The 26,061-nt window shown below is 45.0% G+C and overlaps 1 protein-coding gene across 1 annotated transcript in view; it reads right to left on the bottom strand.

The window, feature by feature from the left end:
- The window catches only part of LOC142576513 (neprilysin-1-like), a 76,733-nt gene that overhangs the window by 8,228 nt on the left and 42,444 nt on the right, over window positions 1-26,061 (bottom strand). Inside the window, exons 11-18 of the mRNA XM_075686665.1 lie at window positions 22,805-23,036; window positions 21,079-21,189; window positions 15,884-15,961; window positions 15,706-15,815; window positions 15,036-15,094; window positions 12,574-12,625; window positions 11,460-11,527; window positions 10,115-10,245 (exon numbers count right to left, since the gene is read on the bottom strand). Of these exons, the coding sequence (XP_075542780.1) occupies window positions 10,115-10,245; window positions 11,460-11,527; window positions 12,574-12,625; window positions 15,036-15,094; window positions 15,706-15,815; window positions 15,884-15,961; window positions 21,079-21,189; window positions 22,805-23,036 (841 nt within the window). The remainder of the gene's footprint in view (window positions 1-10,114; window positions 10,246-11,459; window positions 11,528-12,573; window positions 12,626-15,035; window positions 15,095-15,705; window positions 15,816-15,883; window positions 15,962-21,078; window positions 21,190-22,804; window positions 23,037-26,061) is intronic.

Here is a 26,061-nt window from a genome sequence, read left to right on the forward strand (position 1 = left end):
TCCGCGGCGCAGGTTTTGCGCCGCCTCGAGAGATGGCGCCTCCCTGCGTGACCAGGTTACCAGCGTTCGGTGCGCCGCGAATGGTTGTTTGGCCAAGAAGAGACTTGCAACGAGGTTCAGTTCAAAACAGGTGCATTTCGACTCAGCAAGCATTCAGGCCTGCGTTGCGTCGTGGCTGCATGTGCTTCTGCATCGTCCTTCGTTTCAATGAGGCCGCCGACACAAACGCTGAAGCCGAGCAATGAAGCCCAGTGAAAGGAGAGGTAAGAAGTCTTTTCCGGAAACCGATCGCTAAGCTAGGTATACGCCAAAGCAAAAGACTCCTGGTCTATGCCAACAACGACGGGATTATGCGGCCGCTCACGAAGGTGACAACACCGTCACGAACCGCGGCCACCTGCCTAAAACCGAACATATGCAACCGACCACTTCGACGCGACACGAAGAAAAAGAAGCGACAGACGCTGAGCATGCCGCACTGTCGGAAGAAGAAAATCGGTTGAAGGCGGCGGCCCCAAAAGTAGCAAAAGACGCCATATCGATGCAATTGTTTTCTGTGACTATCTGTGACAAGAAACAATTGTGTCCATGTGGACCAGTCCAGATTACCTTGCGGTATTCCGTTGCAAACATGCACTACACCCATTTTAAGATTGTGGATATATAATCTCCAGCCAATCTGCTTTTCCCGTAGCCATTTCGTGCTTACATATACTCTCGATTACGGTAGACCCCGCATTTTTTTTATGCGAAAGCATGAAATGGCTTATTTAGCGAAAAAGCTGACGTATGTAGCAGCGAAACAGCAGTTAAATACACGCTTGGCTCACGGGCAGCAACGCCTCAGCCCGCCTGAGTCGGTGCAGCCCATGGTGCAGATCAGCGAGTTCATCACTACTGCAACAAAGGACGCATCCGCTTACATAGTTTTGATGCCCGCCAAGAGATACTCATTCCATTCGGTGTTCTTCAATGTGATACAATGACAAGGTGTGCTTCCCGCAAATAGACCAATGATATGATTACCCCCTGCTACCGATCAACTTAAGTGGTTAGTGCAAATGCGTCTATGACGCAGAAATTCGCTGTTACGAAGATGCTGAAGTCAAATCTGCGTGTTAAATTTCAACAGAAACTGCAACCAACCGAATCAGCTAGAGAAGCATCACTGGTCTCCAAAAAACTGACCCCTCTTGAAGCCATCGTGAGTTTTTCTTCACCAACAGGCCCGAGTGACCCACATCATACCGTTCGCTTTGTGGGTCAAAGCAAGTCTTTCTTGAGGCTTCTTCGAGAGACTGCTTTTGTCATACCGCTATTTGATTGCAGACCACTAATAAAGATTTGTAGTTGGTAGTGCAAATTATGGCGTTATATGAGACGTCGTATACTTGTGCGTATGTCTGAAAGTATTTTAGGCTGTGTCCACTTAAACTAATGTCTACTTTGATGCTGTTTCATGTACTTAATGTAGTGAATGATGTGCAGATGGGGTACTTCGCAAACGTAATGGAGAATATACGCCCAGTAGCCCACTTCAATGGTAATGAGTACCAGTGCAGCTTAGGGCTCATTTTTCTAGTGAAACATGCAGTGGCTGTTTGTGCTCAATACAATGTTGATCGACTGCTGGAGTAGAACGTGCATAAAGCATACAAAGACTGGTTTTTAATAATGCCAAAATTGTTAAAAATTATGGTGGATAAACCTGGACAGCTACGATCGCAAGTCAGTTCTGTTGTCGGCGTCATGGTAAAATCTCCGAATGGTTCGCTGGGTACCTGGGCTGGATAGCAATCCACAATATCTTTTTTTTTTCGCTTTTGATTCCTTTTCGATTCACTTGGGCACATATGAGAAGGCAAGATGGCAGCAAGTCGTGCGTCCTTATGGTTGCCACAAAGCCACAAGCATAGGACCGTGAGTTACGGGTTCCAGTTTTTTTTTTAAATTAAGCTTATTTCACCGTCCTTACACGCATTATAGGGCAAATGTAATAACAGCGGGTAAACGTAGTGCAGAAACAGAGCAATAAATGTACCGTACTTATACACACGACCCCGCAGTGCAATAGATATTGATGTCGAGCGTCAGCGAAGACGCGCTATTGCTGTCATTTGCCTTTACCAGGTCTATGTGGCGAGAAAGTTTTCTCCGTGTGAAGAAAACTGCTGCAACAAAATTAGAAAAAGAAGAAAGAAAACAGCGCCGTGCCGTCGAAGTGTGCTACGGCTCGTATATTGTCCTGATTGTTTGCGCAGGGTTCCGCCTAGCACATTTGCTGGCGGGAAGGCATGCGTGTATGACGAGCAGCGCTGTGCGCATTCCAACCACTGTACTCTGAAGGTAGCGCTGAGCTTCGCGGAAGGCGGTTGCGGAAGAGTGTTGTCCTTACGGATCCGCCAATCGGCTGTATCTTGTTTGCGTATACGTCCGAAGTAGTTTTAGACGCTTCGTTAAGGGAAATGCCGATGCGTTTTGTTGACACTATAGAAACGAAATTTATGAAGCTGGTGTCCTCCTGAGAATTCGTGTTAAGTGGATAAGCCTTGCGAATGCACCGGCCAAAATTCACAAGCTAGAATATGTACAGCAACGGAAATGGTTAAAACGTAATCAGTGGGATGTCTATTAGTCGATTACGTATTTTAATTTATCGTGCCGATAGCCTCCGTCTCTTAGAGTAATCAATCTGAAGGACTAGAAGGTCACAAAACTCTAAACGCCGGTGCGAATCAAATGACTCCCTTATTGTCTCGCAATAAATTCATTATCGATACTCACTTTGAAACTTTGCGCCATGCAGCATAAGCTTATCCATGCCTATGTTCGCGTACACCGTCTTTTGGAACTTTCTCCAAACAAACACCACCGCTAACGGACGAAAATGCCACGTCACCGCACTAAACGAAATACGCGGGGGCAAAGGCGGAAGAGTGCGAGGATGAGGAGGACAGCGGTTAGATGTAAAAATGGCGCCACCTTGTAACTATCGCGCTTCCTGCCGGCACCCTTGTACGCAGCAACAGCGCAATAACTTCATCCCCAAAGTGCGGAGAATGTACCGCACCGTAGAAGCAAGTGCTCGAATGCATCTGCCACAACACCGCTTTGCAAGTCTATCTGTTGGCCTGTGGGGCCGGAAATAATTTGCGGTCTGTGGCGGAAATTATATTGGCGGCCCCACAGGCCGCCAATATAAGAGGCATGTGGTGACGACAACCTTTGGAATTGCGCAGCGCGGCTTTTATGCCTCAGCCTCAATGCACCCGCTCCATCGATTTTACCCGTAGATACTTTCACTCGGATGGGCGGCTGAACAGTGGAGTACACCGGCTTGGTCAATACCTATTTTGAAGAGTAGCACTTCAAGACAGAGCTTTGAAAAGCGTTGCTGATTGTTTGTGCCTTTACTGGCAACGTTGCAGCCCAATGGTCGAAGGTTTAGGCGAACAGCGAAAAGGAAATGATTCTGTGACTACAGCCTAACTCCGTCGATTGTTGTCATGACTCCGAAATAACCCTTTCTATGATAGTGTTACATACTTGTTTAGTTGCAGAAAACACGTAACTGTATCCGTTGCGCATAGAATACAATGGGGTCGTTGTGGTCGGGTAGCAAATTAATGTTATACTTGAAGTGCAAGACGCATTGCTTGATTTACAGGTGGCTGAGCCATTGAGAAAAGTTCCTTAGGAAGATACTTTGTTTCATTTCCATGTTGCTCAGCTATTGAGAGGCGTTCTTTAAAGAGAAGCTCAGTTGATATATTTTGGTGCAAAGGAAACGAACAGTGCGACGATGCACTGTGAAAAAATGAAAACAACATGGCACGGGACCACAAAACAAGGAATCGCTTTTCAGTTTTTCGTGTCCAACAGATACAAGAACGAAAAGGAGAGATCAGCGGGAGAGAACAACTTCCGTTAAAAGTTTTGGCAAGTGCAGGGAGCTCATGAATGCGTCTATGCGTATCCAGATCAGCTTGTATCTCGCAAAATGTGTATGTGCTGTGTCAGGATTTCAGTTTGATTTGCACCAAAGCGTTCCATGAAGAGGTGCTGAAACTTTTTTGGAACATAGTAAGCAAACGTTTTCGATCTTTAGACCAGGCTAGAGCGAACATCTCAGGTAAATATTATTGCAGCACCTGACACACAGAAATTAGTATCTCGTATCAAAATCAGTGAAAAATTGCTTGCTCTCTCCTTCGCAATGTTGTCAGCAGCTAGGGCACGACCAGTAATGGCGGATTCTCAGTTATACTATAATTCCTAATCTTTAGTGATGTAAATTAAAGATATGTATGTCCGCGATCGGCGCTGCAATTATGCTTCAGTAATTTTTCTTTTCCTTTCTTTCTTTTTTCCTTCCTTATACTCGCCCTCTTAACTACTACACGCAGAAACAAATTAACAGCGCTCTCATTCGATCCCATAAATGAGAAAAAAAAATATATAAGTATATAGGAAAATTATCAGTCATAGCACTCGTAGTACAGCCCTCTGGGCCGTTCTCTCTTCCGAAAGTAGTCATATTATGGTTATTATAATTAGACAAAGACATTTCGCTCTCGTGAGCCGCAGTCCTTGGGATAGTTACTCGGGCTAGCTTCCCACGCTAAGCGGGCCGAGCTCGGCTCGCACCTGCTTAAGCTTATCCTAGTCTCTATAGCCGCTCGAGTTCCCTCTTATCGACGAGCGGCCATTTTTTTCTAAGAAAGTATGCCTTCCAACCACTCGGAAAAATCGACCATCGCGAACATCAGTCTCTTACCAAGTAAGTACGAGGCTCTGGACAGGAGCTATGCCGCTTCGATGTAACCTGGGGCCTGACGGACCAACCAAATGAGCTATCTCTCCGAGCAACATCCAAGGGTCACGAGTTCAAATCTCCTGTTCTCTTCCTTTTTTCCTTTCTTTATTTCTTTTCTTCTAGTTTATCACTAAATATATATATATATATTCTCCTCTATTTATGGCCAATAATGTGCAGGTCATAAACTACCAGGTCTCTCCAGTTGAGTGTCATCTGTTCGGTTTAACAGAGATCAGATTGGTCGACCTTGACTGATCGAAGAAGGCCCTACTGTAGGTTAAATGAGACGTACAACTCCTGCGGTGGCGAAGAGGTAGAGTACCCACCTCGCGTTCAAGAGGACCGTCGTTCGAATCCCGGTGCCGCGCAATTTTCCACCGGATAAAAAGAAATATATCCGCGTATGGAAAAAATTGCATAAACAGGCCTGGAGTGCGGCCTGACCCGGTGACCAGAACCGGTAACGCACTCTCTCACCAGAGCAGGATTGGCCACCCTGGTGCAGTACTTGGCCACAACCTCCTATATGAATGCAACAATCAAACCCCGGCCCTCAGTCCCTAGCAGCCGCGAAGCAACTGACCACGGCGGCGGTCAGAGCTGTGACGCAGCAGAGGGTGCTAAGAATCCCTGGTTCCGGACAAGCCACCATTGGAATCTGAACCTGGCAAGGTTTAACGTTAGAACGTTATCTAGTGAGGCGAGTCTAGCATTGTTATTGGAGAAATTAGAGGGTAGTAAATGGGATATAATAGGGCTGAGTGAGGTTAGGAGGACAAAAGAAGAATATACAGTGCTAAAAATCGGGCACGTCCTGTGCTACCGGGGCTTATCGGAGAGACGAGAACTAGGAGTCGGATTCCTGATTATTGAGGATATAGCTGCTAACATACAGGAATTCTATAGCATTAACGAGAAGGTGGAAGGTCTTGTTGTGAAACATAATAAGAGGTACAAATTGAAGGTCGTACAGTTCTACGCCCCTACATCCAGTCATGATGACCAGGAAGTCGAAAGCTTCTATGAAGACGTGGAATCGGCGATTGGAAGATTCAAAACAGAACACACTAGACTGATGTGCGACTTCAATGCCAAGGTAGGCAAGAAGCAGGCTGTAGACAAGTCAGTGGGGGAATATGACATAGGGTCTAGGAATAGCAGGGGAGAGTTACTAGTAGAATTTGCAGAACAGAATAATATGCGGATAATGAATGCCTTCTTCCGCAAGCGGGATAGCCGAAAGTAGACGTGGAGGAGCCAGTACGGCGAGACTAGAAATGAAATAGACTTCATACTCTGCGCTAACCCTGGCATTATACAAGAAGTGGACGCGCTCAGCAAGGTGCGTTGCAGTGACCATAGGATGGTGAGAACTCGGGTTAGCCTAGACCTGAGGAGGGAACAGAAGAAACTAATAAATAAGAAGCCGATTAATGAGTTAGCGGTAAAAGGGAAAATAGAGGAATTCCGGATCAAGCTACACAACAGGTATTCGGCTTTAATTCAGGAAGAGGACCTTAGTGTTGAAGCAATGAACGACAATGTAGTGGGCATCATTAAGGAGTGTGCAATAGAAGTGGGTGGTAACTCCGTTTGACAGGATACCAGTCAGCTGTCGCAGGAGACGAAAGATCTGATCAAGGAACGCCTATGTATGAAAGCCTCTAACCCTATAGCTAGAATAGAACTGGCAGAACTTTCGAAGTTAATCAACAAGCGTAAGACAGCTGACATAAGGAACTATAATATTGATAGAATTGAACATGCTCTCAGGAACGGAGGAAGCCTAAAATCAGTGAAGAAGAAACTAAGAATCGGCAAGAATCAGATGTATGCGTTTAGAGACAAAGCCGGCAATATCATTACTAATATGGATGAGATAGTTCGAGTGGCTGAGGAGTTCTATAGAGATTTATAGAGTACCAGTGGCACCATGACGATATTGGAAGAGAGAATAGTCTAGAGGAACTCGAAATCGCACAGGTAACGCTGGAAGAAGTAAAGAAAGCCTTGGGATCTATGCGAAGGGGGAAGGGAGGTGGGGAGGATCAGGTAACACCAGATTTGTTGAAGGACCGTGGGCAGATTGTTCCAGAGAAACTGGCCACCCTGTATACGCAATGCCTCATGGCCTCGAGCGTACCGGTATCTTGGAAGAACGCTAACATAATCCTAATCCATAAGAAAGGGGACGCCAAAGACTTGAAAAATTATAGACCGATCAGCTTACTGTCCGTTGCCTACAAAGTACTTACTAAGGTAATCGCACATAGAATCAGGAACACCTTAAACTTCTGTCAAGCAAAGGACCAGGCAGGATTCCGTAAAGGCTACTCAACAATAAACCATATTCACACTATCGATCAGGTAATAGAGAAATGTGCGGAATATAACCAACCGTTATATATGGCTTTCATTGATTACGAGAAAACGTTTGTTTCTGTCGAAACCTCAGCAGTCATGGAGGCATTACGCAACCAGGGTGTAGACGAGCCTTATGTAAAAATACTGAAAGATATCTATAGCGGCTCCACAGCGACCGTAGTCGTCCATATAGAAAGCAACAAAACCCAATAAAGAAAGGCGTCAGGCAGGGAGATACGATCTCTCCAATGCTATTCACAGCGTGTTTACAGGAGGTATTCAGAGACCTGGAGTGGGAAGAATTGGGAATTAGGGGTAATGGAGGATACCTTAGCAACTTGAGATACCCTGATGATATTGCCTTGCTTAGTAACTCAGGGAACCAATTGCAATGCATGCTCACTGACCTGGAGATGCAAAGCAGAAGGGTGGGTCTAAAAATTAATCTGCAGAAACTGAAGTAATGTTTAATTGTCCCGGAAGAGAACAGCAGTTTACGATAGGTAGCGAGGCACTGGAAGTGGTGGGGGAATACATCTACTTAAGGCAGGTAGTGACCATGGATCCGGATCATGAGACTCTAATAATCAGAAGAATAGGAATGGGCTGGTGTGCGTTTAGCAGGCATTCTGAAATCATGAACAGCAGGTTGTAATTATCCGTCAAGAGAAAAGTATATAACAGCTGTGTCTTACCAGTACTCACGTATGGGGTAGAAACCTGGAGGCTTACGAAAAGGGTTCTACTTAAATTGAGGACGACGCAACGAGCTATGAAAAGAAGAATGATGGGTGTAACGTTAAGGGATAAGAAAAGAACAGATTGGGTGAGGGAACAAACGCGAGTTAATGACATCTTAGTTGAAATCAAGAAAAAGAAATGGGGGGGGGCATGAGCAGGACATGTAATGAGGAGGGAAGATAACCGGTGGTCATTAAGGCTTACGGACTGGATTCCAAGGGAAGGGAAGCGTAGCAGGGCGCGGCAGAAAGTTAGGTGGGCGGATGAGATTAAGAAGCTTGCAGGAACAACATGGCCACAGTTAGTACATGACCGGCGTAGTTAGAAAAATATGGGAGAGGCCTTTGCCCTGCACTGGGCGTAACCAGGCTGACGTTGATGATGATGTCCGCGATCTAAATATGACCGCGAAAATATCTTTGCGCTTCCTGTCTACGCACGACAGTAGAGCAAGCTGTGCCTGCTGCTGGCCTCAGAGATTGCACCTGCACGCTGCGCAGCTTAGATGCCTCGTCAACCACTGGGTGGCGCGACGAGCCTTCTGGTCGACGACACGATCTGAAAACCACGCGACATGAACGGTCTTTGTGGTGATTGCATCCTTCTTGTAAATCGCTACGTGGTAATTATATATATATGGTAACTATATATATATATATATATATATATATATATATATATATATATATATATTAATATATATATATATATTACTCCGTCGCAATTTACAAGACGGATGCAGTAGTTGCCTGGGTAACGCGACTATCAGAACAGTAGGTGCACTGACAACGGTTAAGGCCGGCAATTCAACTAGGACCACGGCAAGAACAAAAGCACCTATGTTTATCGAAATTCAACAGAATACAAAAGACAAGAATGTGCATGAATTCTGCCAGAAAGGTTTTCTGAAGCCTTGAAGTATAAGCGGTGTTATTTATCATACCGACTCACAGCTTTCTCTCTTCCTTTGTATCCGCTAGCGAACTCGTAGCTACACTGGGTAAGGGTGCGAAATCTCCAAGGGGCTTAGTCGGAAAGGCGGGGGGTGGGTAAGGGACCTGAGTAGCTTCGAGCTTGCTGGAGGACACAAAATAAGAGAGAAAGCCGAGAATCGGCGGGACAAAACACCGCTGAAACTTGAAGAATTCGGAAACTTTTGTGGCAGGATATTTGTGAGTTGACGTCTTTTCATACTGAGGTCATTCCATCATTAGTTAGTATAGTGTTTCAGGGCCCTTTAATATGTGCAGTCATCGTTCTGATATGCAATGCTCAAACGGCCACTGGCGTTCGATGTCGAGTTATCTGCAATATGCGATGGTGGCTATTGGTACTATAGATGGAGCATTTAGAGGGGGAAAAACGCTTTTCTCTTTGGACGAAATAATAATCTGGGTATTACTTAATCTGGGTAATCCTCGAACTGCTGCGAATGAGCTCACGGGCTGAATGCTGGCCACATTTCTTTGGGGGCGAATTGCAAGATCACTCGTGCCCTTACACAGAGGTGCGCTATAATTCGGCCAATCCCGGCCGCCGCTGCCAGGATAGGACGCGTGACTTCGAGATCAGCAGCCCGGCCTGCCATTGACTAGGCACTGATCTACCAAGCCGTGTTTTTCGTTTCAATAAGTACTTCAATGTCCGGAGCCCTTTTAATATTTTGCGAACTGAGTCGAGCTCTCCCTGAAGCTTCCAGTGCACTTCTGCAAAATACGTCGTTACAGACTAACGTATATATTTCTATGCACATAAGTTTGGGATACTTCAAGGACGCCGACGCGTTTTAAATATCTTGAAGTGAGTTTAGCCGCATTGCTTTATTTTGTCAGGACGCATGGTGAGAAAAGATGTCAAGTGCGCTAAATCAATTCTCCTTTAAATTTTTTTTTCTTTTGCAGAGTAGCGAAAATACGACAGCGTGCATCAATTGATCTGGCGAGAACCAAGAGGAAGGAGATCAGCCAAAGTGCCTGAAAACAATATAAATATAAGCTGAAAGATTAGCCTGCGCTTAATATCTTTGCATTGTTTTCGTCCTACGTTCCATCGTGTGCTTCGCTGTAACCCAGGCGTTATTTTGCCATAGTTGGCGCTCGCGCCACAAAGCGTCGAATTCATCATCATCACTGTAACCAAAGTACTACAATCGATCAAATAGCTGCATTGCCGTGCTGCATCGGCTCTGACCTTCAGGCGGCTCTCAGCGACCCGCTTGCTGGTGTACTGTTTGAAGACGCACTGCTTGTTCGCCATGAGCCTCTGCCGGGTGTAGTAGCCCATCCAGTCTTCGCGCGAGTGCTCTGAGTCAATATAGCCGCCTGGGTGAAGAGATACAAGGAACACAGTAACAATAATTAGAAGAAAAAGAACGTAAGCGAAGGAAACTTTATTCGCGAACTTTTGAGGGTCGCATCGCCTCAAGCTAGAGATTATATCAGCATGGTTTCTCCCACAGAGGCCAAGAAATTTATTACATCTGTGAGGCGCCGAATTAAAATTCAGACGCTGACCAGAATATGTTTTCTCCAAAATGCAAAAATGCCAAAGAGTCGGTTTCATTCTGATAAAGTTACACTGCCATTGCAGATTTTTACAACAAGAAGAGTGAATTTCATGCCAGTAATGTAAACAATCTCCTTAAATGACCACAATACAAGCTTGCCACCGAAGCGTAGAGCACAGCGACAATGCCACGAAAGAAAGGAACAAAGGTGAGCTGTTACCCAACAATGTGAAATGAATTTCTGAAGAAAGCAGACTCCACGCAAGAGACATCCACGGCATGCAATAACTACCTAAAATCTGAGATAAACGTTGAATTGACACATGGTGGCAATGTCCTAATTCCAGAATATGGTCATGCCTGAAAGTGAAAATCCAAGTCGCAACCGGTGCTGTTTGTTGGCTCTGGCGTAACAGCGCGTATACGTAGTTTTCTGTGTTCAGACTCCAAGCTTTCATGTGGAGGGGTGGGTTCACTGCTCTGCTTTATGTGGTCGGAGCTTGTTCGACACCATTTATAACACGGCTCAGTGGCTATTCGCTCAGAGCGTCTTATAGTTGTTCCTTGTAATTTTTCCTTATGCATAGTTAAAATGGCGCTTCATTAGCGTTTGTGTTGCCCGCGGTGGCTATAGAGCCCTAAGTTGCGCAAAACCTGAGCATAAGAGCTTGAAATCTTGAAGTGCCCTCTACAAACGGCTAAGTGGACACTCGTTTTACTTCCTGTCTCAAACGGCACAAGAACGCGTACCTGTTCACAGTGACATTTTGTGGCGTTTACCCTATATCCATAACTCAGTGACGGATTGGTTGTCTGGAGGTAAGGACTGAATAATGTGAATTCAGTTACTCTCGGTGAGAGGGCTTTATCTTAAATTTAAATAACGAAATGAAAAGCGATGTGTCAGTTTGTTCCAACGGTTTAATAACCCTCAGTGGGAGAAAAACGCAGGTTAACCGATCTGCGCAGATGTTGTATGAACTACGGCGACACACTTTCCGCTAGCTGACTAGCGCAAGACTCGCTCACCTCTTTCATCAATGGCTTTTAGGAGGTTTCTGCCAATTCTGTAGCCGCTCTTCACCAAGTCTAGGAGCCTGAAAAAGAAAAAAAAGAAAACAAACCGCGACCCAATGCACGACCCGATATTGAAGGTTTAATGGGAGTGACGTGAAAGTGAAGAAAACATTAACAAAACAAACATTTCAATATGGACAGGAAGATGTAAGGAAGAGAGGTATTGACTGTAGCAATGCAAATTAATGTCATTTGGATAACAATGCATTTGTCTGTAATTCTTAGGAAGAACTCGTTGTTTGCCTAGTTGATACTTGCGGTGAGACATAATTGCCGCCAGAAGTACGCGCGCAAACCACTTACGCGAAATAAGACAATTCCCGTCGTAATGGACGGCTCTTAATTTCAACCGCTGCATTTCAGTTACATAGGAAAAAATAAATATACACACCCTCGAAAGCCATTTAGTTCGTCTGCGGTATTCGTCAGCCTCGCTAATTCGACTTTACGATACGTAAGGACACTAAAATGGTTAACATGACAGCCTCAGGGTCAGGGTCAGAAACCGAAATGTTCGAAGGATGTCGCTAGCATTATTGTCGAAATTATTGACATGAAACGTGACACCAACTGGACCAAAGATAGTAATACTGGTTGGCATATTACATGTTATTCGGTATAATGTTGCAATGTAACACACCTTAGCGGTAATAAGGTAGACTTTGGGGTCAGCGATTCACCTACTAATGTTTTACCACTAGGACCACGATGAAATCGCGTTTTGCAAGTTTTTGTGAGGAGCTTATTCAGCATCATCGATTAGTCACGATAAGACACGGGACTCACAATCGAGGCGTTCAGGTAAGTTCCGCTTGAAAATAACATTATGAAATACTTCTTCCGTACGCCTCGTGAAAAAAATACCACATGTTGGTTTCTCAGGCTGGGTGAGTATAAGAGAGGGACTATATGCCTTGTCCAATGCAACAACTGTTCACGAAGTAGATCTCACAGCGTGCTAACATAGCTCAGTATCGGTGAATGCATAAGTAGGTGGCCATTTGTAATAAACTGCCGGCGACTAACAGCGTTCTCAAAGGTTATTGGACCAGAAAGATTTGCTTACAGATTCTTGTCTCTTGCGTACATAGGTCCGTGGAACGCGCCGTGGGAAATGTCTGTAATACAGGCAAGAGGTTCTGTTTAAACCAGCAAGAATCCAAAGCCAAAACACACGTTACAAATTCTTATCTGCCGAATGGGTTTAGCATGCTCATCGACTCGAGGTGGGAATTGACGTCAGACGCACTTTTAACTTCTGAGATTTGCGTACGCCCGACGTAACTTTAGACGCAGCGTCAAGCTATCCAATTAGTCGTAAATTTCACAGGTCCAGTGATTCCTTCACGACTATCACATGATTACCGTTGCGACAAAAATGTCTACAAGCTCACTAGCAACATCCAAGGAGCACGAATAAAACTTGCGGATGATCAAATCAAACACGCACGCGCACACACACACACGATCGCACACACACCCACACACACCCACGCACACACACACACACACACACACACACACACACACACACACACACACACACACACACACACACACACACACACACGCACACACACACACACACACACACACACACACACACACGACCTCAAGCCGCAATGCCGGCAGGCCTAGGGACAAACGCATATAAAACGAGCAAAGAAACGTCTCTGTACTACCTAGACATTCAAGGAGCAAAAGCCCTCAGATTTACTCTCTAGCACCAGCTTGTACTCGCACCTGCGCACAAGCGGCTGGTGATTTCTGAAATCAGGCACTCGTCTGCTCGACCGCTGTTGTTCATGTCACTATTCGGTCATTGTTATTCACCTGCGACGACCTGCTATTCTTAACACGAAAGTGTTTTACGTCGGAGTCCACGATCAACTTCATACAACGGATGTGACGTCAGTGCAAAAGCGTAAAATATGCTCTTGACAGGGATTGCATTTCCTTTCTTTTGGTTTTTTTTTTTGCTTGTTAGATCCAAAACAAATGATTGTGCTCGTGTATGAATCGTTTACTTTTCTTTGTATAACTGCCTGGATCCATACCTAGCCTATGGCTAAGGATCCAGACGTTGTCGCATACCAGTTTTGATTACTTGAGTAAAATTACTGTTGTTGTTGTACTGCATCATGACAATAACGAGCGCCACTAGCGTGCGCCTTTTGGTAGTGACGACGTAGCGGAGGCTCCAACACGGTGTAGTTTGGTGTAGGCCGTGTAGGCTTTCTGCTGAGGTGACGACGCAGTTTCAGCACATGGTTTGTCTTTCGCTTCGAATGAGCCTGTGAGGCCTCGTCGCCCACGGAGTGCAGCTTCAACATGCACCAGCAACATTTACACGCTGCCTACTTCTTCGCTGACGATGGCACCAACTAAAAAAACTGTTGCGCTAAGTGCCAAAAAAGGCAGCGACGTGTGACAGGCGAATCTCGCTTTGGTCCGGCGAGACACACGCCAGCGTGATGCACAATGCATTCGCGCGTTTGCGGCGCACGCTGTTAACTCTGCCATTCACATTCCTGAAGCTGAGCACGTCGCAGCTCAACTGGCTGCCCAAGGTACCACGGAGCCGGACCAAAGTGCTCGTACCTTCGCCGAAGCAATTGGGCAGCAGGACGCCGCGCACTAAGCAAACCGGCAAATTGTGCGCCTTTCGCTGCAGCATAACGTGAGTTCACGAAGCGATTCACTAACGACCCCTTCGGTTTCGCTTGTACGGTTTGCGAACGTATGTCGCTTACGCCGGATTTGCGCAGAGCTTCGGCGCGTGCAATGCAGTGTCTCCGGGGGGATGTTTCCCGGCTGCGAGTCGTTAGACAACTTTCGCTTCTGTGTCGATGATGGAGGCTCCCTGTGCAGTGGTAGGTTGCCACTGATGGCCGCTTGCAACTTAATTATTCAACAAAGGTGCAACAACTTATCTGGGGACACGTTTCACTTTTATGCTCTACCGGTTCTTATGATAGAGGGATCAACGACATTTTCTCTGTAGTCACAGTCTCTCTTAATTACAAAAAACCAACCTAACCTAACGTCATCCGAGTCGAAGCATTAATTAAAACAAGGCGACTTTCAAGGGGTGGACTAACTTGGAAGCAAAAGATGTGACCCAACTATTATATATATGTACAGAATGAACAATAGCTGATACAGTCAGTAACGTATTTGCAAAAAAAGAAAAAAAAAAACATCTCAGGCAACGGTGCGGAAAAATCCTTCGAATTGAATGAAACCTGTTCTTTGTTGGCCTCGCTAAGCTCTTCTCAGACTACATCGGGGGTATTTTGTTTCCATTATGAGATAATTATTATTCCCACAGGGATGTTCTTGTCTGTTGCACTCATGGGAGGAAATGGGAAATGGAGCAGCGATTGTGTTTACGGTAGTATAAGGTGCACTTTTCGGCTACGTTTTTCTTACGCGTTGAGCAAGAAAGCTTCGTTAGAGTGCTGCTCGTCTGGCACTTTCATAGAAAATGCATTCTATCATCCTGACTGATCTACGATTTCCACTTACACAAAGAATTTAGGTCGTAGTGGTACGTGCTGTAGATGTCGAAGATAGACCCTGTGTACCTGTAACATAAGTAGAAGCTAACATAAACAAAATTGACACGCATAACATAAGAACAAACGCAGATATACACACAAAGAACAATTACAACACACGATCCTTCTCGCTGCATGCAACTTTATTTTTTTTTGTTTAGGTCCTACACCATTGTATAAGTTTATGTGATTAAGCTTTGTTTTCGCCCCAGACCTCTACACAGAGGACTGACAAATAACAAAGGGCCGAAGTAACGCAAAATATATTTTTTTTCTTTTTCATAAGTAAGTGTGACAGAAAACGTCATCAGGCGAGATTCCATCTAGCCTTCAGACCTACCGAGTATTTGATGCTACTGTTGCCGCTTCGAAATAACGCACGATGTCTCCTAATGTTATTCATTGTTGACTAGTGCGTACCATTGAAGCATTCGTAAACCATTATGCACTTAGGCAGGCACGGAAGAGATCTCTCCTCCTGCTGCTTGGCACTTTATGCAACTGCGATTTAAGCACTTCCGATATATTTTGCGTGCAGGATGTCTATGCACATGTAACCATGAATAATACACGCACCCATTATTACATGCAAGCGTAAGAAAGATATGTAAACACTAGGGCAGGCAAGTGCCACTTACGCAATGTCAAGTTCTCGGCCATTTTTCGCAACAGAGAAGTAGTTGTTCCAGTAATGTTTTGTCATCTGGTAGATCCCTGGCACCGGAGCGTTGACATTTATTTTTGTTTCCTGCAAGGTTTTGAAGCATCGTGAATAGAAAAACCACCACCGTTCTCTGAGCGCAATGAGCCCCTTACCTGGCCGCCATAGAGCTTCAGGAGGGGGTCTGTCATGGTGGCGTTAATGAAAAACAGCTGCAGCCGCACGTCCTTCAGCTGGAAGAGCGAACAAACAGAGATGGACTTGCCATGATTTTCGGTTCATCTAACTTAGCTAATTAAACCTGGCATACACTTAGCTACAAAAAGTGATAGTGTCTGCAACGAATATCTCGACCAGAGAAAGCCAGAAATGATTATGTCTTAACGACGACCCGCAACCACAATTATCCGTTTTAAACTTATTTTTAGCACTCTGAGAGCACTTCGTAATCGCTTCGCACAGTAATGTGGGGTTAGATGTAGTTGCGACTTCTTGTACACTTCTTGCATAAAGCTTAGTGAATCACCCTAAAGTGATGCACTATTGTTTAACGTTGACCAAATGCTCACTTACACCACGAATAGAACTTGCACACGAGCGAAAATGACTGACACATGAATAGCGCATTCTCTGAGAAATGTGCCAATGGATTTCATAAAGTAACATCATGTGATCGTAAAATTTTTTTTCCGCGAAACCACAAGAAATTAAGATTACGACGCATTCTATGGCGAAAGAAATGCATCTGGTATCGCTGATTTTATGCGAGTTTCTTACGAGTGAATCTGCGGTGCTACATCTTCATTCCGCTTTCGGCGCTTTCCTTTGGAATGTAGCGCCCTCCCCGGAGAATACTTCTGACTTAAAGCAGGCAGTAGCATCGGGCATCTCATAACCTACCTCGGTTTGCGCTGATAACGAGAATGCTCCTGCAAGAGCCAGCGATTGAAGTTTCAATAATCTTTTGTTTTTGTCGTTTTTCTTCTTGCAGTCCATATTTTCTGTGCAGCGCAGCTTATTTTTTTCTCTTTTTTTTTTTTAGGGAGTGGACCTTAAGCTCAACATTCTAGGGTTTCTAGGAACTTTATCAACCTAGCTTGAGTTAAATGCCTAAGAAATAACTTCAGGTGTTCTGAAACCTATCTCCCGTTAAGTCTTTACCCTGAACTACTGCGAATGGACATTGAGGAGGGGCTGCGATGATAAATTCGATAAATTTTGCGCGTAACATCTTCCTGGCCCGTTGGATGAGGAGCAGTTTATGGGCAATTTGGTAAATACTTTTTTTTAGTGGCATGAGCATCGTGTGATACTTTTTTTATTATTCAAATACCCTAAAGGCCCTTACGGGCATTACATAGGGGGGGGGGGGGGCTTAGCAACAAGATATTTCAAACACAATTAGGGGGCAAAGCAATATAGAACACCATGGTAAAGATCACCGAATACCACAACAAGCAATATAAAAAAGAAAAAAGGAAAGAAAGAAATGCATACATGATGAAAAAAAAAAACAGTCGGTACAAAGCATGTAGATGCACTTACAGTGCATCAAAGACACAAAATTTAGTTTTTACTCAACATGCGCAAAACTGCGCTTCAACTACTTGTTTCTCGCGCATCAGTTCCGGATCACCTCCTCAGACGAATGGGGACGAAATTCAAAATAAATAAGAAAAAAAACAAAATATAGTACTACGAAATTCATGGGCTTCATTATAGATGGTAAATGAAAGCAGAAGCTTAGTAACAAGCTGACTTATTTAGAAATCACTGATTACCGCACGCAAAAGCACAGAATTGTAGAATTTAGAGAACCGCCACGTAAGCACGACTTTGGCAAAATTCCTGGAAACCCGGAATTAGAAAGTGGAAATATTGACGTCACGAATGACGTCACGGACAGGAAGGTGGCACGATATTTAACTGGCAAACTAGTAGAACACAATTGACTGGCATAGACTGAACATCAGCCTAGCAGAGCAGATGTGACGTCACTCCTTCCTCTCGCGCTTCTGCTCTTCCTGCCTTCACCTGCTCGCTCGCTCGCTCGCTCGCAACAGCTGCGCGCGTGCGCTCGTTACATGCTCTGACGTCAGCACCGTAGACGGCGAGTAAGCTGCCCTTCGTGCGCCGCTCGCTAGGGGTCTACGCACCGCCAGGTGGCGTGCGCTGTGCTTCCTCGTCTCCTTCCCTCGCCCGTCGCCCGCATGTGGGGCCAAGGGAAAGACATTTGCTCGCTCAACCTAAGGAACATCAATGCCAGACGCGAGTGCCACTAAGAAACACCCAAGTCAAAGATTAGGGTCGCGTACTATTTAAAAAAAAAAAAAGAAAATTAAGAACCTTTTTTCTATCATACAGCATACTAGATTCTAACGAATGTAGTATATATTGCTAAACAATAAATTCTCTTTCCGATGGTAATAGTCCTGAACCATATTTATATATAAAAAAAATAACGAAAGACATCTGAACAATCATACGTTAAAGAAAGAAAAAGTTCTATAAAAACGTCATTGTTGTTTCGCACAACAAAATTATAGAAATATAGAATATCAATTCTTTATCCAAGAGCATGTGAAAAAATTTGGAGGATGCTTAAGCTTCGCCTTAATAGTAGAATGCGATAGCACTGAAAGATTATTACTGCTTCTCGCGCTTCCCGGCAACTGCAGTTTTGCAACCGTTATGTTTTCCTGGAAACGCTGGCGGCGAAGGCTGTGCACGAAGGTGAACTTTCTGTAGGGCTGAGGATTGGGCGAGTTGGTATTGCATTCTAGAAATGGTACAGCGCAACATACAAAACAAACAAGCCGAGCCGGCTAGATAAAGGAACTTTATCTAGCCGGTCTAGCTTTATCGAGCCGCCTAGATAAAGGTCCTTTATCTAGGCGGCTCGGCTTGTTTCTTCTTTTGTATATTGCGCTGTACCATTTTTAGAACTTTCTGGTTCTTTATTTTTTGTTTCCCCTCCACGGCTGGCATCGCTGCTGCCGCGGTGACTATGATGATGATGATTATTAAATGATGTCCCCTTTGAAACATGACGGTGACAACTGGTCACCCAGCCTGCCTCACTTAATCAGGTATGCTGTACATGTTTTTTATCTAGCATTCTTTTGTACATCTCCTCAATCTTTTTTGCCATTAAGACTATCTTGTACCGCTAACTGGATGGTGTTGCAAGGAATCGAGCGGCACGGGTCGCTCCTACTAAGACAGAAAGAATTATGCTTCAATCAGACGCTATTATGTCCGTAGATTGTGTGTAAGTCGTACTTTACGAATTTACTTACGCATTTTACTATGAGAAATTCGTTCAATTTAGTAACGCATGTGCTCCACGCGTAGGGCCCGCGTGTATCGGGATTTTCTCAGACGGGCATCGCCACCGATGCCGACGCCGGATTTCCTGCGACACGGGGTCCTTAACGCTACCACGTCAATACTCCACCAAATATCAGCTTTCTATGTACATAAATTCCTCGAGATGCCCAAGAAAACCTAAACCGTAGTGGCTAGTTTGGCAGGGTGCCGAGTCGACTTCCGGCCTTCTGTCGGTGCATAGCACGGCTCCATGCACGGCCGCTGGCAAATCATCCCGCGCGAAGGATGTTTTCTTCCTGCAGATAGGAACTGTTACGCTTAGAACAGGCAGAATATTTCTATATCAACGCGCGGCAACGTTGAAACGGTTCGGAGAAGAAAGCCAAACTCCGCGCTGAAAATCTGCCTTCCGAATCAGCGCTGCTTACAAATTTCGATAACTGGCGCGTAGATCGATCAGGATCTGTAGAAATGCGATGTTCCCGTGGATGAGCCCAAAATGACTGGCGACGCCATTTTAGAAATTATGATCGCCCAACCGATGTATTCGTTCACTAGAAGCATCCTGAAAACGGTGATAGGCGAGCGCGATAGCGATTATACGCCGGCATTAGTGGGAGGCAGACAAGTGCGGCCGAAGCTGTGAGAAAGTATTATTTTGTTTAAAAGTCGATGTTCCTGAGAGTTGTTTTCTGTAATGTCAAAGTATTTCTGCCATAATAGCTACGTGTTATCGCGGTTTCCTGTCCAACTTCTTGGGTATTTCACCACTCAAAATAAAACCAATCGGATGGAAAACGAAACCATGCTTTTACACGTTATTCCCAGTTCAGCGTGTTGCCGTAGCCATGCGTGCACTTTTGATTTCCGAGGCATAGCTTAATGCGCGAGTGCCTAATAACGTGCTAACTGCCATTTTAAATAATAGTTATGCTGTACTTAATCATAGTGGACTTACGTACACTCAACTCACAGAATACATTCGAAGTACCAAGTTTTCACCACCAGGCCTCGCCACTTTTTGGTTTTTCAGAATTTAATTGACAATTTATTATTATAGTTCTACTTAAATCGCAAACAGCATGCTGTAATCTTTCACTATAAATCGTGGCCATTTCATTACTATCAGCGTCTCACAACACATTATGGCCAGTTTTCGGTCCCTTTAGAGGTAGCGTCTGTATGTGCATCTTTGTGTCTGCAGTCATCTTTATACAGCAGGAGGCTTTTTCGAGGTCGAGGTACATGTTTCCCTACTTGTTCTGGGTGCTCTGCGTGAATTCTGCAAAACAGGGGAGCCATGGACGTGGCGTTTCATTTTTATCGCAACATCTAGTTAATTGTACGCGCAGTGCTCGGGCATTATATCGACGCAGCAAAGTTTCGTTGAGCATTAAAAAAAACTGTTTCTATCTGTGTCTATGTATGTGCGTGCGTGAGTGCGTGCGTGGGTGCGTGCGTGTGATGAGAGATTAGCGAAAATATGCGTACATGAAAAACTTCTTACGCATCGATGTATGAGGAAACGACAAAGACGCGAGAGAAAGCCTAAGGTAAAGCAATGGTTGTTATACTGAATTTAAATGTAGATACTATAAAATAAAGGGCAGTGAAAATGGACGAAATAAAAAATAACTTGCCACAAGTGGGAGCCATACCCATATGCTCCGCGGCGGCCGTCCTCCTCTTCACTGCCTTGCGTATTCGTGTGCAGTGTGCAAGATTAGCCCTGAGAGCGCTAGCCATCGCCACTCACGGCAGATACTATTTCCACACGCTAAGAGAACAAACACACACGCAGTAGAACATAGACATCGTCCGATACGTATGACGCAGCGTCACCAGCCCCCTCACCGAATTGCCTCGTCAAGCTCCTCGGCGCGTCACACTGGTAGGATTGTGCACGTGCTACAATGAATCTAGGGCGTCGTTGATTGAAACACATTCAAAAATTAATTTCACGTGAAGCGTGTTCTGCATCCACAGGGCGTAAGAGAATGAACTGCAATGTTTTGCCGACCTTTCGGTAAGCCTCCACTCTTGCGTCAGCAGTAGTCAGGTAGCTGTACGCATAGGAATAGTCCACGCTTTCGTAGATCTTCCGGTACACGTTGAAGAATTTGATCCAGAGCTGCGACACAAAAATAACATGCATAGTGTTCAGCTAAATGTGGAGTATCATTTCCAAACGTAGAGCGCACGTAAGATGGTTTGCTTTTGTCCGCTGTAGCGGACTTGATATAATGTCAGGAAGATCACGCGACGGTAAAGACGAAACAAAAACAAACAAACAAACAAACAAACAAACAAATACAATGTGAGCTTGATGCATTTCGTTGGTGTTCCTAAATTAATTTAGCATTAATTTTACAACGACATTGATTTTTAAATTGCTGTACTAGTTTTTATGTTCACCCCAGAGATGTTAAACGCAGTCATTTAAATACCCTAAGCAGGAAAAGTCTTCCCTGCCACGAACATAATTGTTGCAGTAAGCAGGAGGAGAAAGTATGGCCTGCATGGACGCTTAGGCCATTTAGTGCCGCTGCATCTATTGCTGCAGCAATATTAAGGGTATCGAAGTTAGTATTCGAAAACGACCAAAAAAGACCACTGGCAAAAAAAAGGAAAACGACAGTAGTTAAAAGAATAGATATTGCAGGCTGAACCACAGACTATGTACAATTCGTGTTTTGTAAACCGTCAGATGTTACAGACGTCAGACTCCACAGAAACTAGTACACTTTAAAACAGCCTACAATGCAATAAAGGTCCTCCTGAAGTAAACGCGTCTCGAAGAGTGTAATGAGTAACTGACTGCATTTAGCTGAGGCAGTCGGCTGTCGCTGTAAAAGGGCGCGTTCAAAATTGCTTCATCCATGCGTCAAAACAACTATCTTTACAAACAGTCCAAACGTTCCGTGAGAATAGCTTCCGGATGCACTGTGTTCTAAGAGCGATCCTGTCAGCAGAGGTCCAATAATTTTGATAGCAGGAAATGAAGTGAAAGGTTAAGGCCAACACGAGGTATAGTCAGTTCAATACAGGCAGCGGTGCATTTTCATCGTGGCGGCCCTCAATTCCCCAACTCAATCTATTTTCTATGTTTAATTAACAATGTCGTGGCACAACATATGGCAACTAAACGCGCTACCTTATTCATATAGTGCCAAGTCCTGATTCGTTGTTTTCGCCATTACATTCTGCTATGACTAAATCCATTATCAATATTTGTATTCATCATAGTTTTCTTGCCCTCAGTTTGTGATTGGGAACAAAACGATTGGAATTGGACGGCACAACGGGTTGGATGAAAGCGCAAGCAATACAACAACTGATTTTGTTCAAGCAAAGCGAATTTTTATATGTCGGGATAAGTGCGTTACGTGAGTAGCAGCGTCATAAAAACACTTCACTCGAAGATGGCAGCTCGCCTTTTCATTCAATTGGCCGCACCGTTCCTCTTCACTCGTTTTGTTCCATGTCAAAAAGACAGCGCAAGAAAAATACCAACGTGTACTTACTAGCTTGGTTTGTTTCCTTCGCTTGTGGATTCCCAGAAGTGCATACCAATTATTAACAAGTAAAGAGCTTTTAGGGAATTTTCCTCCCACGTGTACGAAAAAGTCATGCGCAAGCTGTTTCAATCAATAGTGTGGAAGTGATGTGTGCAGCCTCTCAAGTGATTCGCAATATGACCCACCGCTTCCAAACGCCCTTGTTTGAGAGCTCAACGAGGCACGCACCTTGTCACCTTTGAGTCCGAACTTCTTCTTGATCCACATGTGGTAGATCCAGGAGGCGGCCGTGGGCATGCTCTTCTCGGCGTAGCGCAGGCAGAGGCGCCACCGCTCGGGTTCCGTTTTGTAGCCCAGGTGGTAGCGGTAGAACAGCGTTTTCACGTGTTTCTCGTGCGTCCGGTAGAGCAGGCCGAGGCGCAGCAGCACGCGATAGCCCAGGTAGTTGTAGATGACGTCCCTGCAACATCCCCGTCCTTTTTTTTTCATCCGCGGAGTGATATAAGCATCCGCAGGAGCATTTTAACTCGAAACGTGAGCCGTACGCTGGGCCGACTACAACGCGCTAGTAGTGGAACCACAGGTTCGAAGGGGGAATGGAAGGTAATTGTGTAGGGGTGTGCTGTTTAGCAGTAAACGTTTCGAAGGATTGGCGAAATAAACTTCGTTTCGGTGATTAAATTAAAGTATACAAACAAAAATTGCCAGCAAGATCAAAAGGAGACAGAAAGACTAAACATTTACAACTGGACATATTCCTTTTCTGTTCTTTGGGCGACCATTCCTGCGGGAATCGTCGTCGTCAACGTCGGCGGCGGCGTAACCGAGTGAAAAAGCACAGTGAAAGCTAAACCGAACGCGGGGCGCAGAGGTGGAGACGTGGAGAGGAAAGCGCACAGAGTGCAGGAGAAGCATGAGGTGGAAAGCGGAGGAGGAGGGTATGGAGAAAGCGACGATGGCTACGAGACGGCGCCAGAGAAGCGCGCGTAGTCAGGGAGTTCTGTCGGCGGTGGCTTCTGTGAATCGCGGCCACGCGTCACCCACGCGCTTGCCCTCGCGATCTCCCGATTTGCAAAGCAGTCGCGCCGCACTTTGTTGCGATTACAACGGGCCGCACGAAACAGTGTCCGCGCCAGGCAATGTATCGCGAAATAAAAACGCGTTTAGAGCTGCACTCAAATTTTGCATTAGGAAATATCGTAATCGTGGGGAATTTTTTTTTTCATATTGGCTTATACACCCAATTTTGATTTGGGATTACAACCCTTTTTTTATTTTTCATTGGGTTTACCTGGCCATACCTCTCGTGGTGCGTGTTTTCCTCACTTTTATTTCGTTAATTTCACTACAGAGGGATCGAAAACACGTAGAAGCAAGGTAGGATACCTGGCTAGTTGGTTGGCTAGACTATGGCGCCATTGCAGCGCCAGGTCTAATGTGGCAGCATGTATAGCATACTGCCTGACACTAAAGTTAAGAGTATATTGCACGGAAAATTTTAATAACAATGACAGTACTTCCATTCATATCGAAAAATAACCAACCCGGCAAAGCGCGCATGGTTTTTTCTGTTTGATGTAAAGAACGGAGCTTACATATAATGTTGCGATAATGTGCAACATTATGTAAAATAACTATCTGTAGATATGGTATGGTAACAGCTTCATTTGCGTTGGGTTGTGAGTCTGTAACGTCACAGAAACCCGCTTGAACTTTTCACGCAAATCTTTATACCCCGACCCCATGCTCAACCAAGCGGCTTGATGTCTGATTAACCTCCCCACCATTTTTATTTCTTTGATGTCATTTGTCCTCGAAAATCGACGTAAAAGTTTTCTTATCCTCCAGTGTATGCAATGACGTAAAAAAAGCCTTCGTACAATAAACGTGACAGGTGCAACTCCCAGAGTACTGCTACTATTAACGTCAAACGACATCTTTGTCAATATACAACACTTCGAGATGCTTAAGCACGTGAAATACCAATATAAATCACGTAGACTAATCGGCAATGCAACGTAAAGCTAACGTTCAATACTTAAAGCTTTGTCGGTAATGCACAGAAGGGCTGTAATAGCAACCTCAGAGGTCAAGGTTAAACACCAACATTTTTCCGTGTGAACTGAGATGATGATGTCCAATTTTGGGATTGGGGCAAAATTCTGCTTTCATAACTAGAACACTAGGTACAATTACTAGGTAGAACGTAGCTAATCCCACTGGCTTTCACTTCTGGGCGAGTTATTATGGATGCAGTTTCCAGTTAGACAACGATAAACGAAACAGACATCACATTCTCTCCGTGGCAACCAAAGTCACAAACAAATGAATTGGTACAGGCTCCCGAATCAAACTGCTGTTTGCCAGCCTACTGCTTAAATGCGAGAGAAAATAATAAAATAAGCATCATACCATAAAAGCGAGAAATTCGAAGATCGCCAGGCGCAGTTGGTAAGTCTTCTAGGCAGTTCCACCTCACTCTACTGTGGTATCATAGATGGTACACACTAAAGCACGATTCAGAGGCGTTTCGTCATATCAGGCATTTGCACCAGTTCTTTCGCCAGTATATTATTATGTGTATACAAAACGATTCTCCTAGTAAATGAAGGCGCATATCTTTGTTTTAATAGCATATTGTATTGTTTCACTATGCCGCATATTGTAGCAATACACGCGCATGATTACACAGCTGAGCAGAAATACTTTTCTACAGAACATATTGTTACGTAGGAAGACGCCGACGAAAAGCTATATACAAGTATATTTACAAGGCGATACGCCGCACTTGGCCAAGAGGCAACAGCCCGCGCTAGCCTCCAATCGTCGTCTTCGTCTTCACCCTGCTCGCCTCTGTCATCGCAAATACTGCTCCGTAGAGCTACCCCCGGCGGCAAAAGCGCCGTCCCAGAGCGACTAAACGCCGGAATCGGAAGCAGTGTAGTAGGCCTTGAGCCTACTGACGTGTACAACATCACCAGATGCCAGAGTAGAGGACGAGGTTGAACGCACAGGAGCAATTTCGTACGTCACAGGCGTCAGCTGGCGGAGCAGGCGGCAGGGCCTTTTATATCGCGAAAGGAGCTTCTCTGAAAGTCCGACGTGACGAGAGGGCGACCACAGGAGCACGAGTGCACCAGGCGAAAACTGTACGTCATGGTGGCGGGCGTTGTACTGACGCTGCTGAGTGGTTTGCGAGGCCGTCAGTCGAGTACGAGAAAGCAGGTGTGCATGGTCAGCGAGGACCATGGCGTCGCGCGCATACTCGCTTGTTGAGATCGCAGCAGGAGCAAGTGCCATGTCTAGGGGCAAGGTCGGTTCGCGACCGTACAATAGATAAAATGGAGAAAATCCGGCGGTGTCATGCCGGGAAAAATTGTACGCAAATGTGACGTAAGGAAGGGCAATGTCCCAGTCGTGATGTACCTTGGAAACGTACTTGGGCAGCATATCGGTAAGAGTACGGTTTAATCGCTCTGTCAGGC

The sequence above is a fragment of the Dermacentor variabilis genome, chromosome 3 (genome assembly GCF_050947875.1).
Source record: "Dermacentor variabilis isolate Ectoservices chromosome 3, ASM5094787v1, whole genome shotgun sequence".
Taxonomy (NCBI): domain Eukaryota; kingdom Metazoa; phylum Arthropoda; class Arachnida; order Ixodida; family Ixodidae; genus Dermacentor; species Dermacentor variabilis.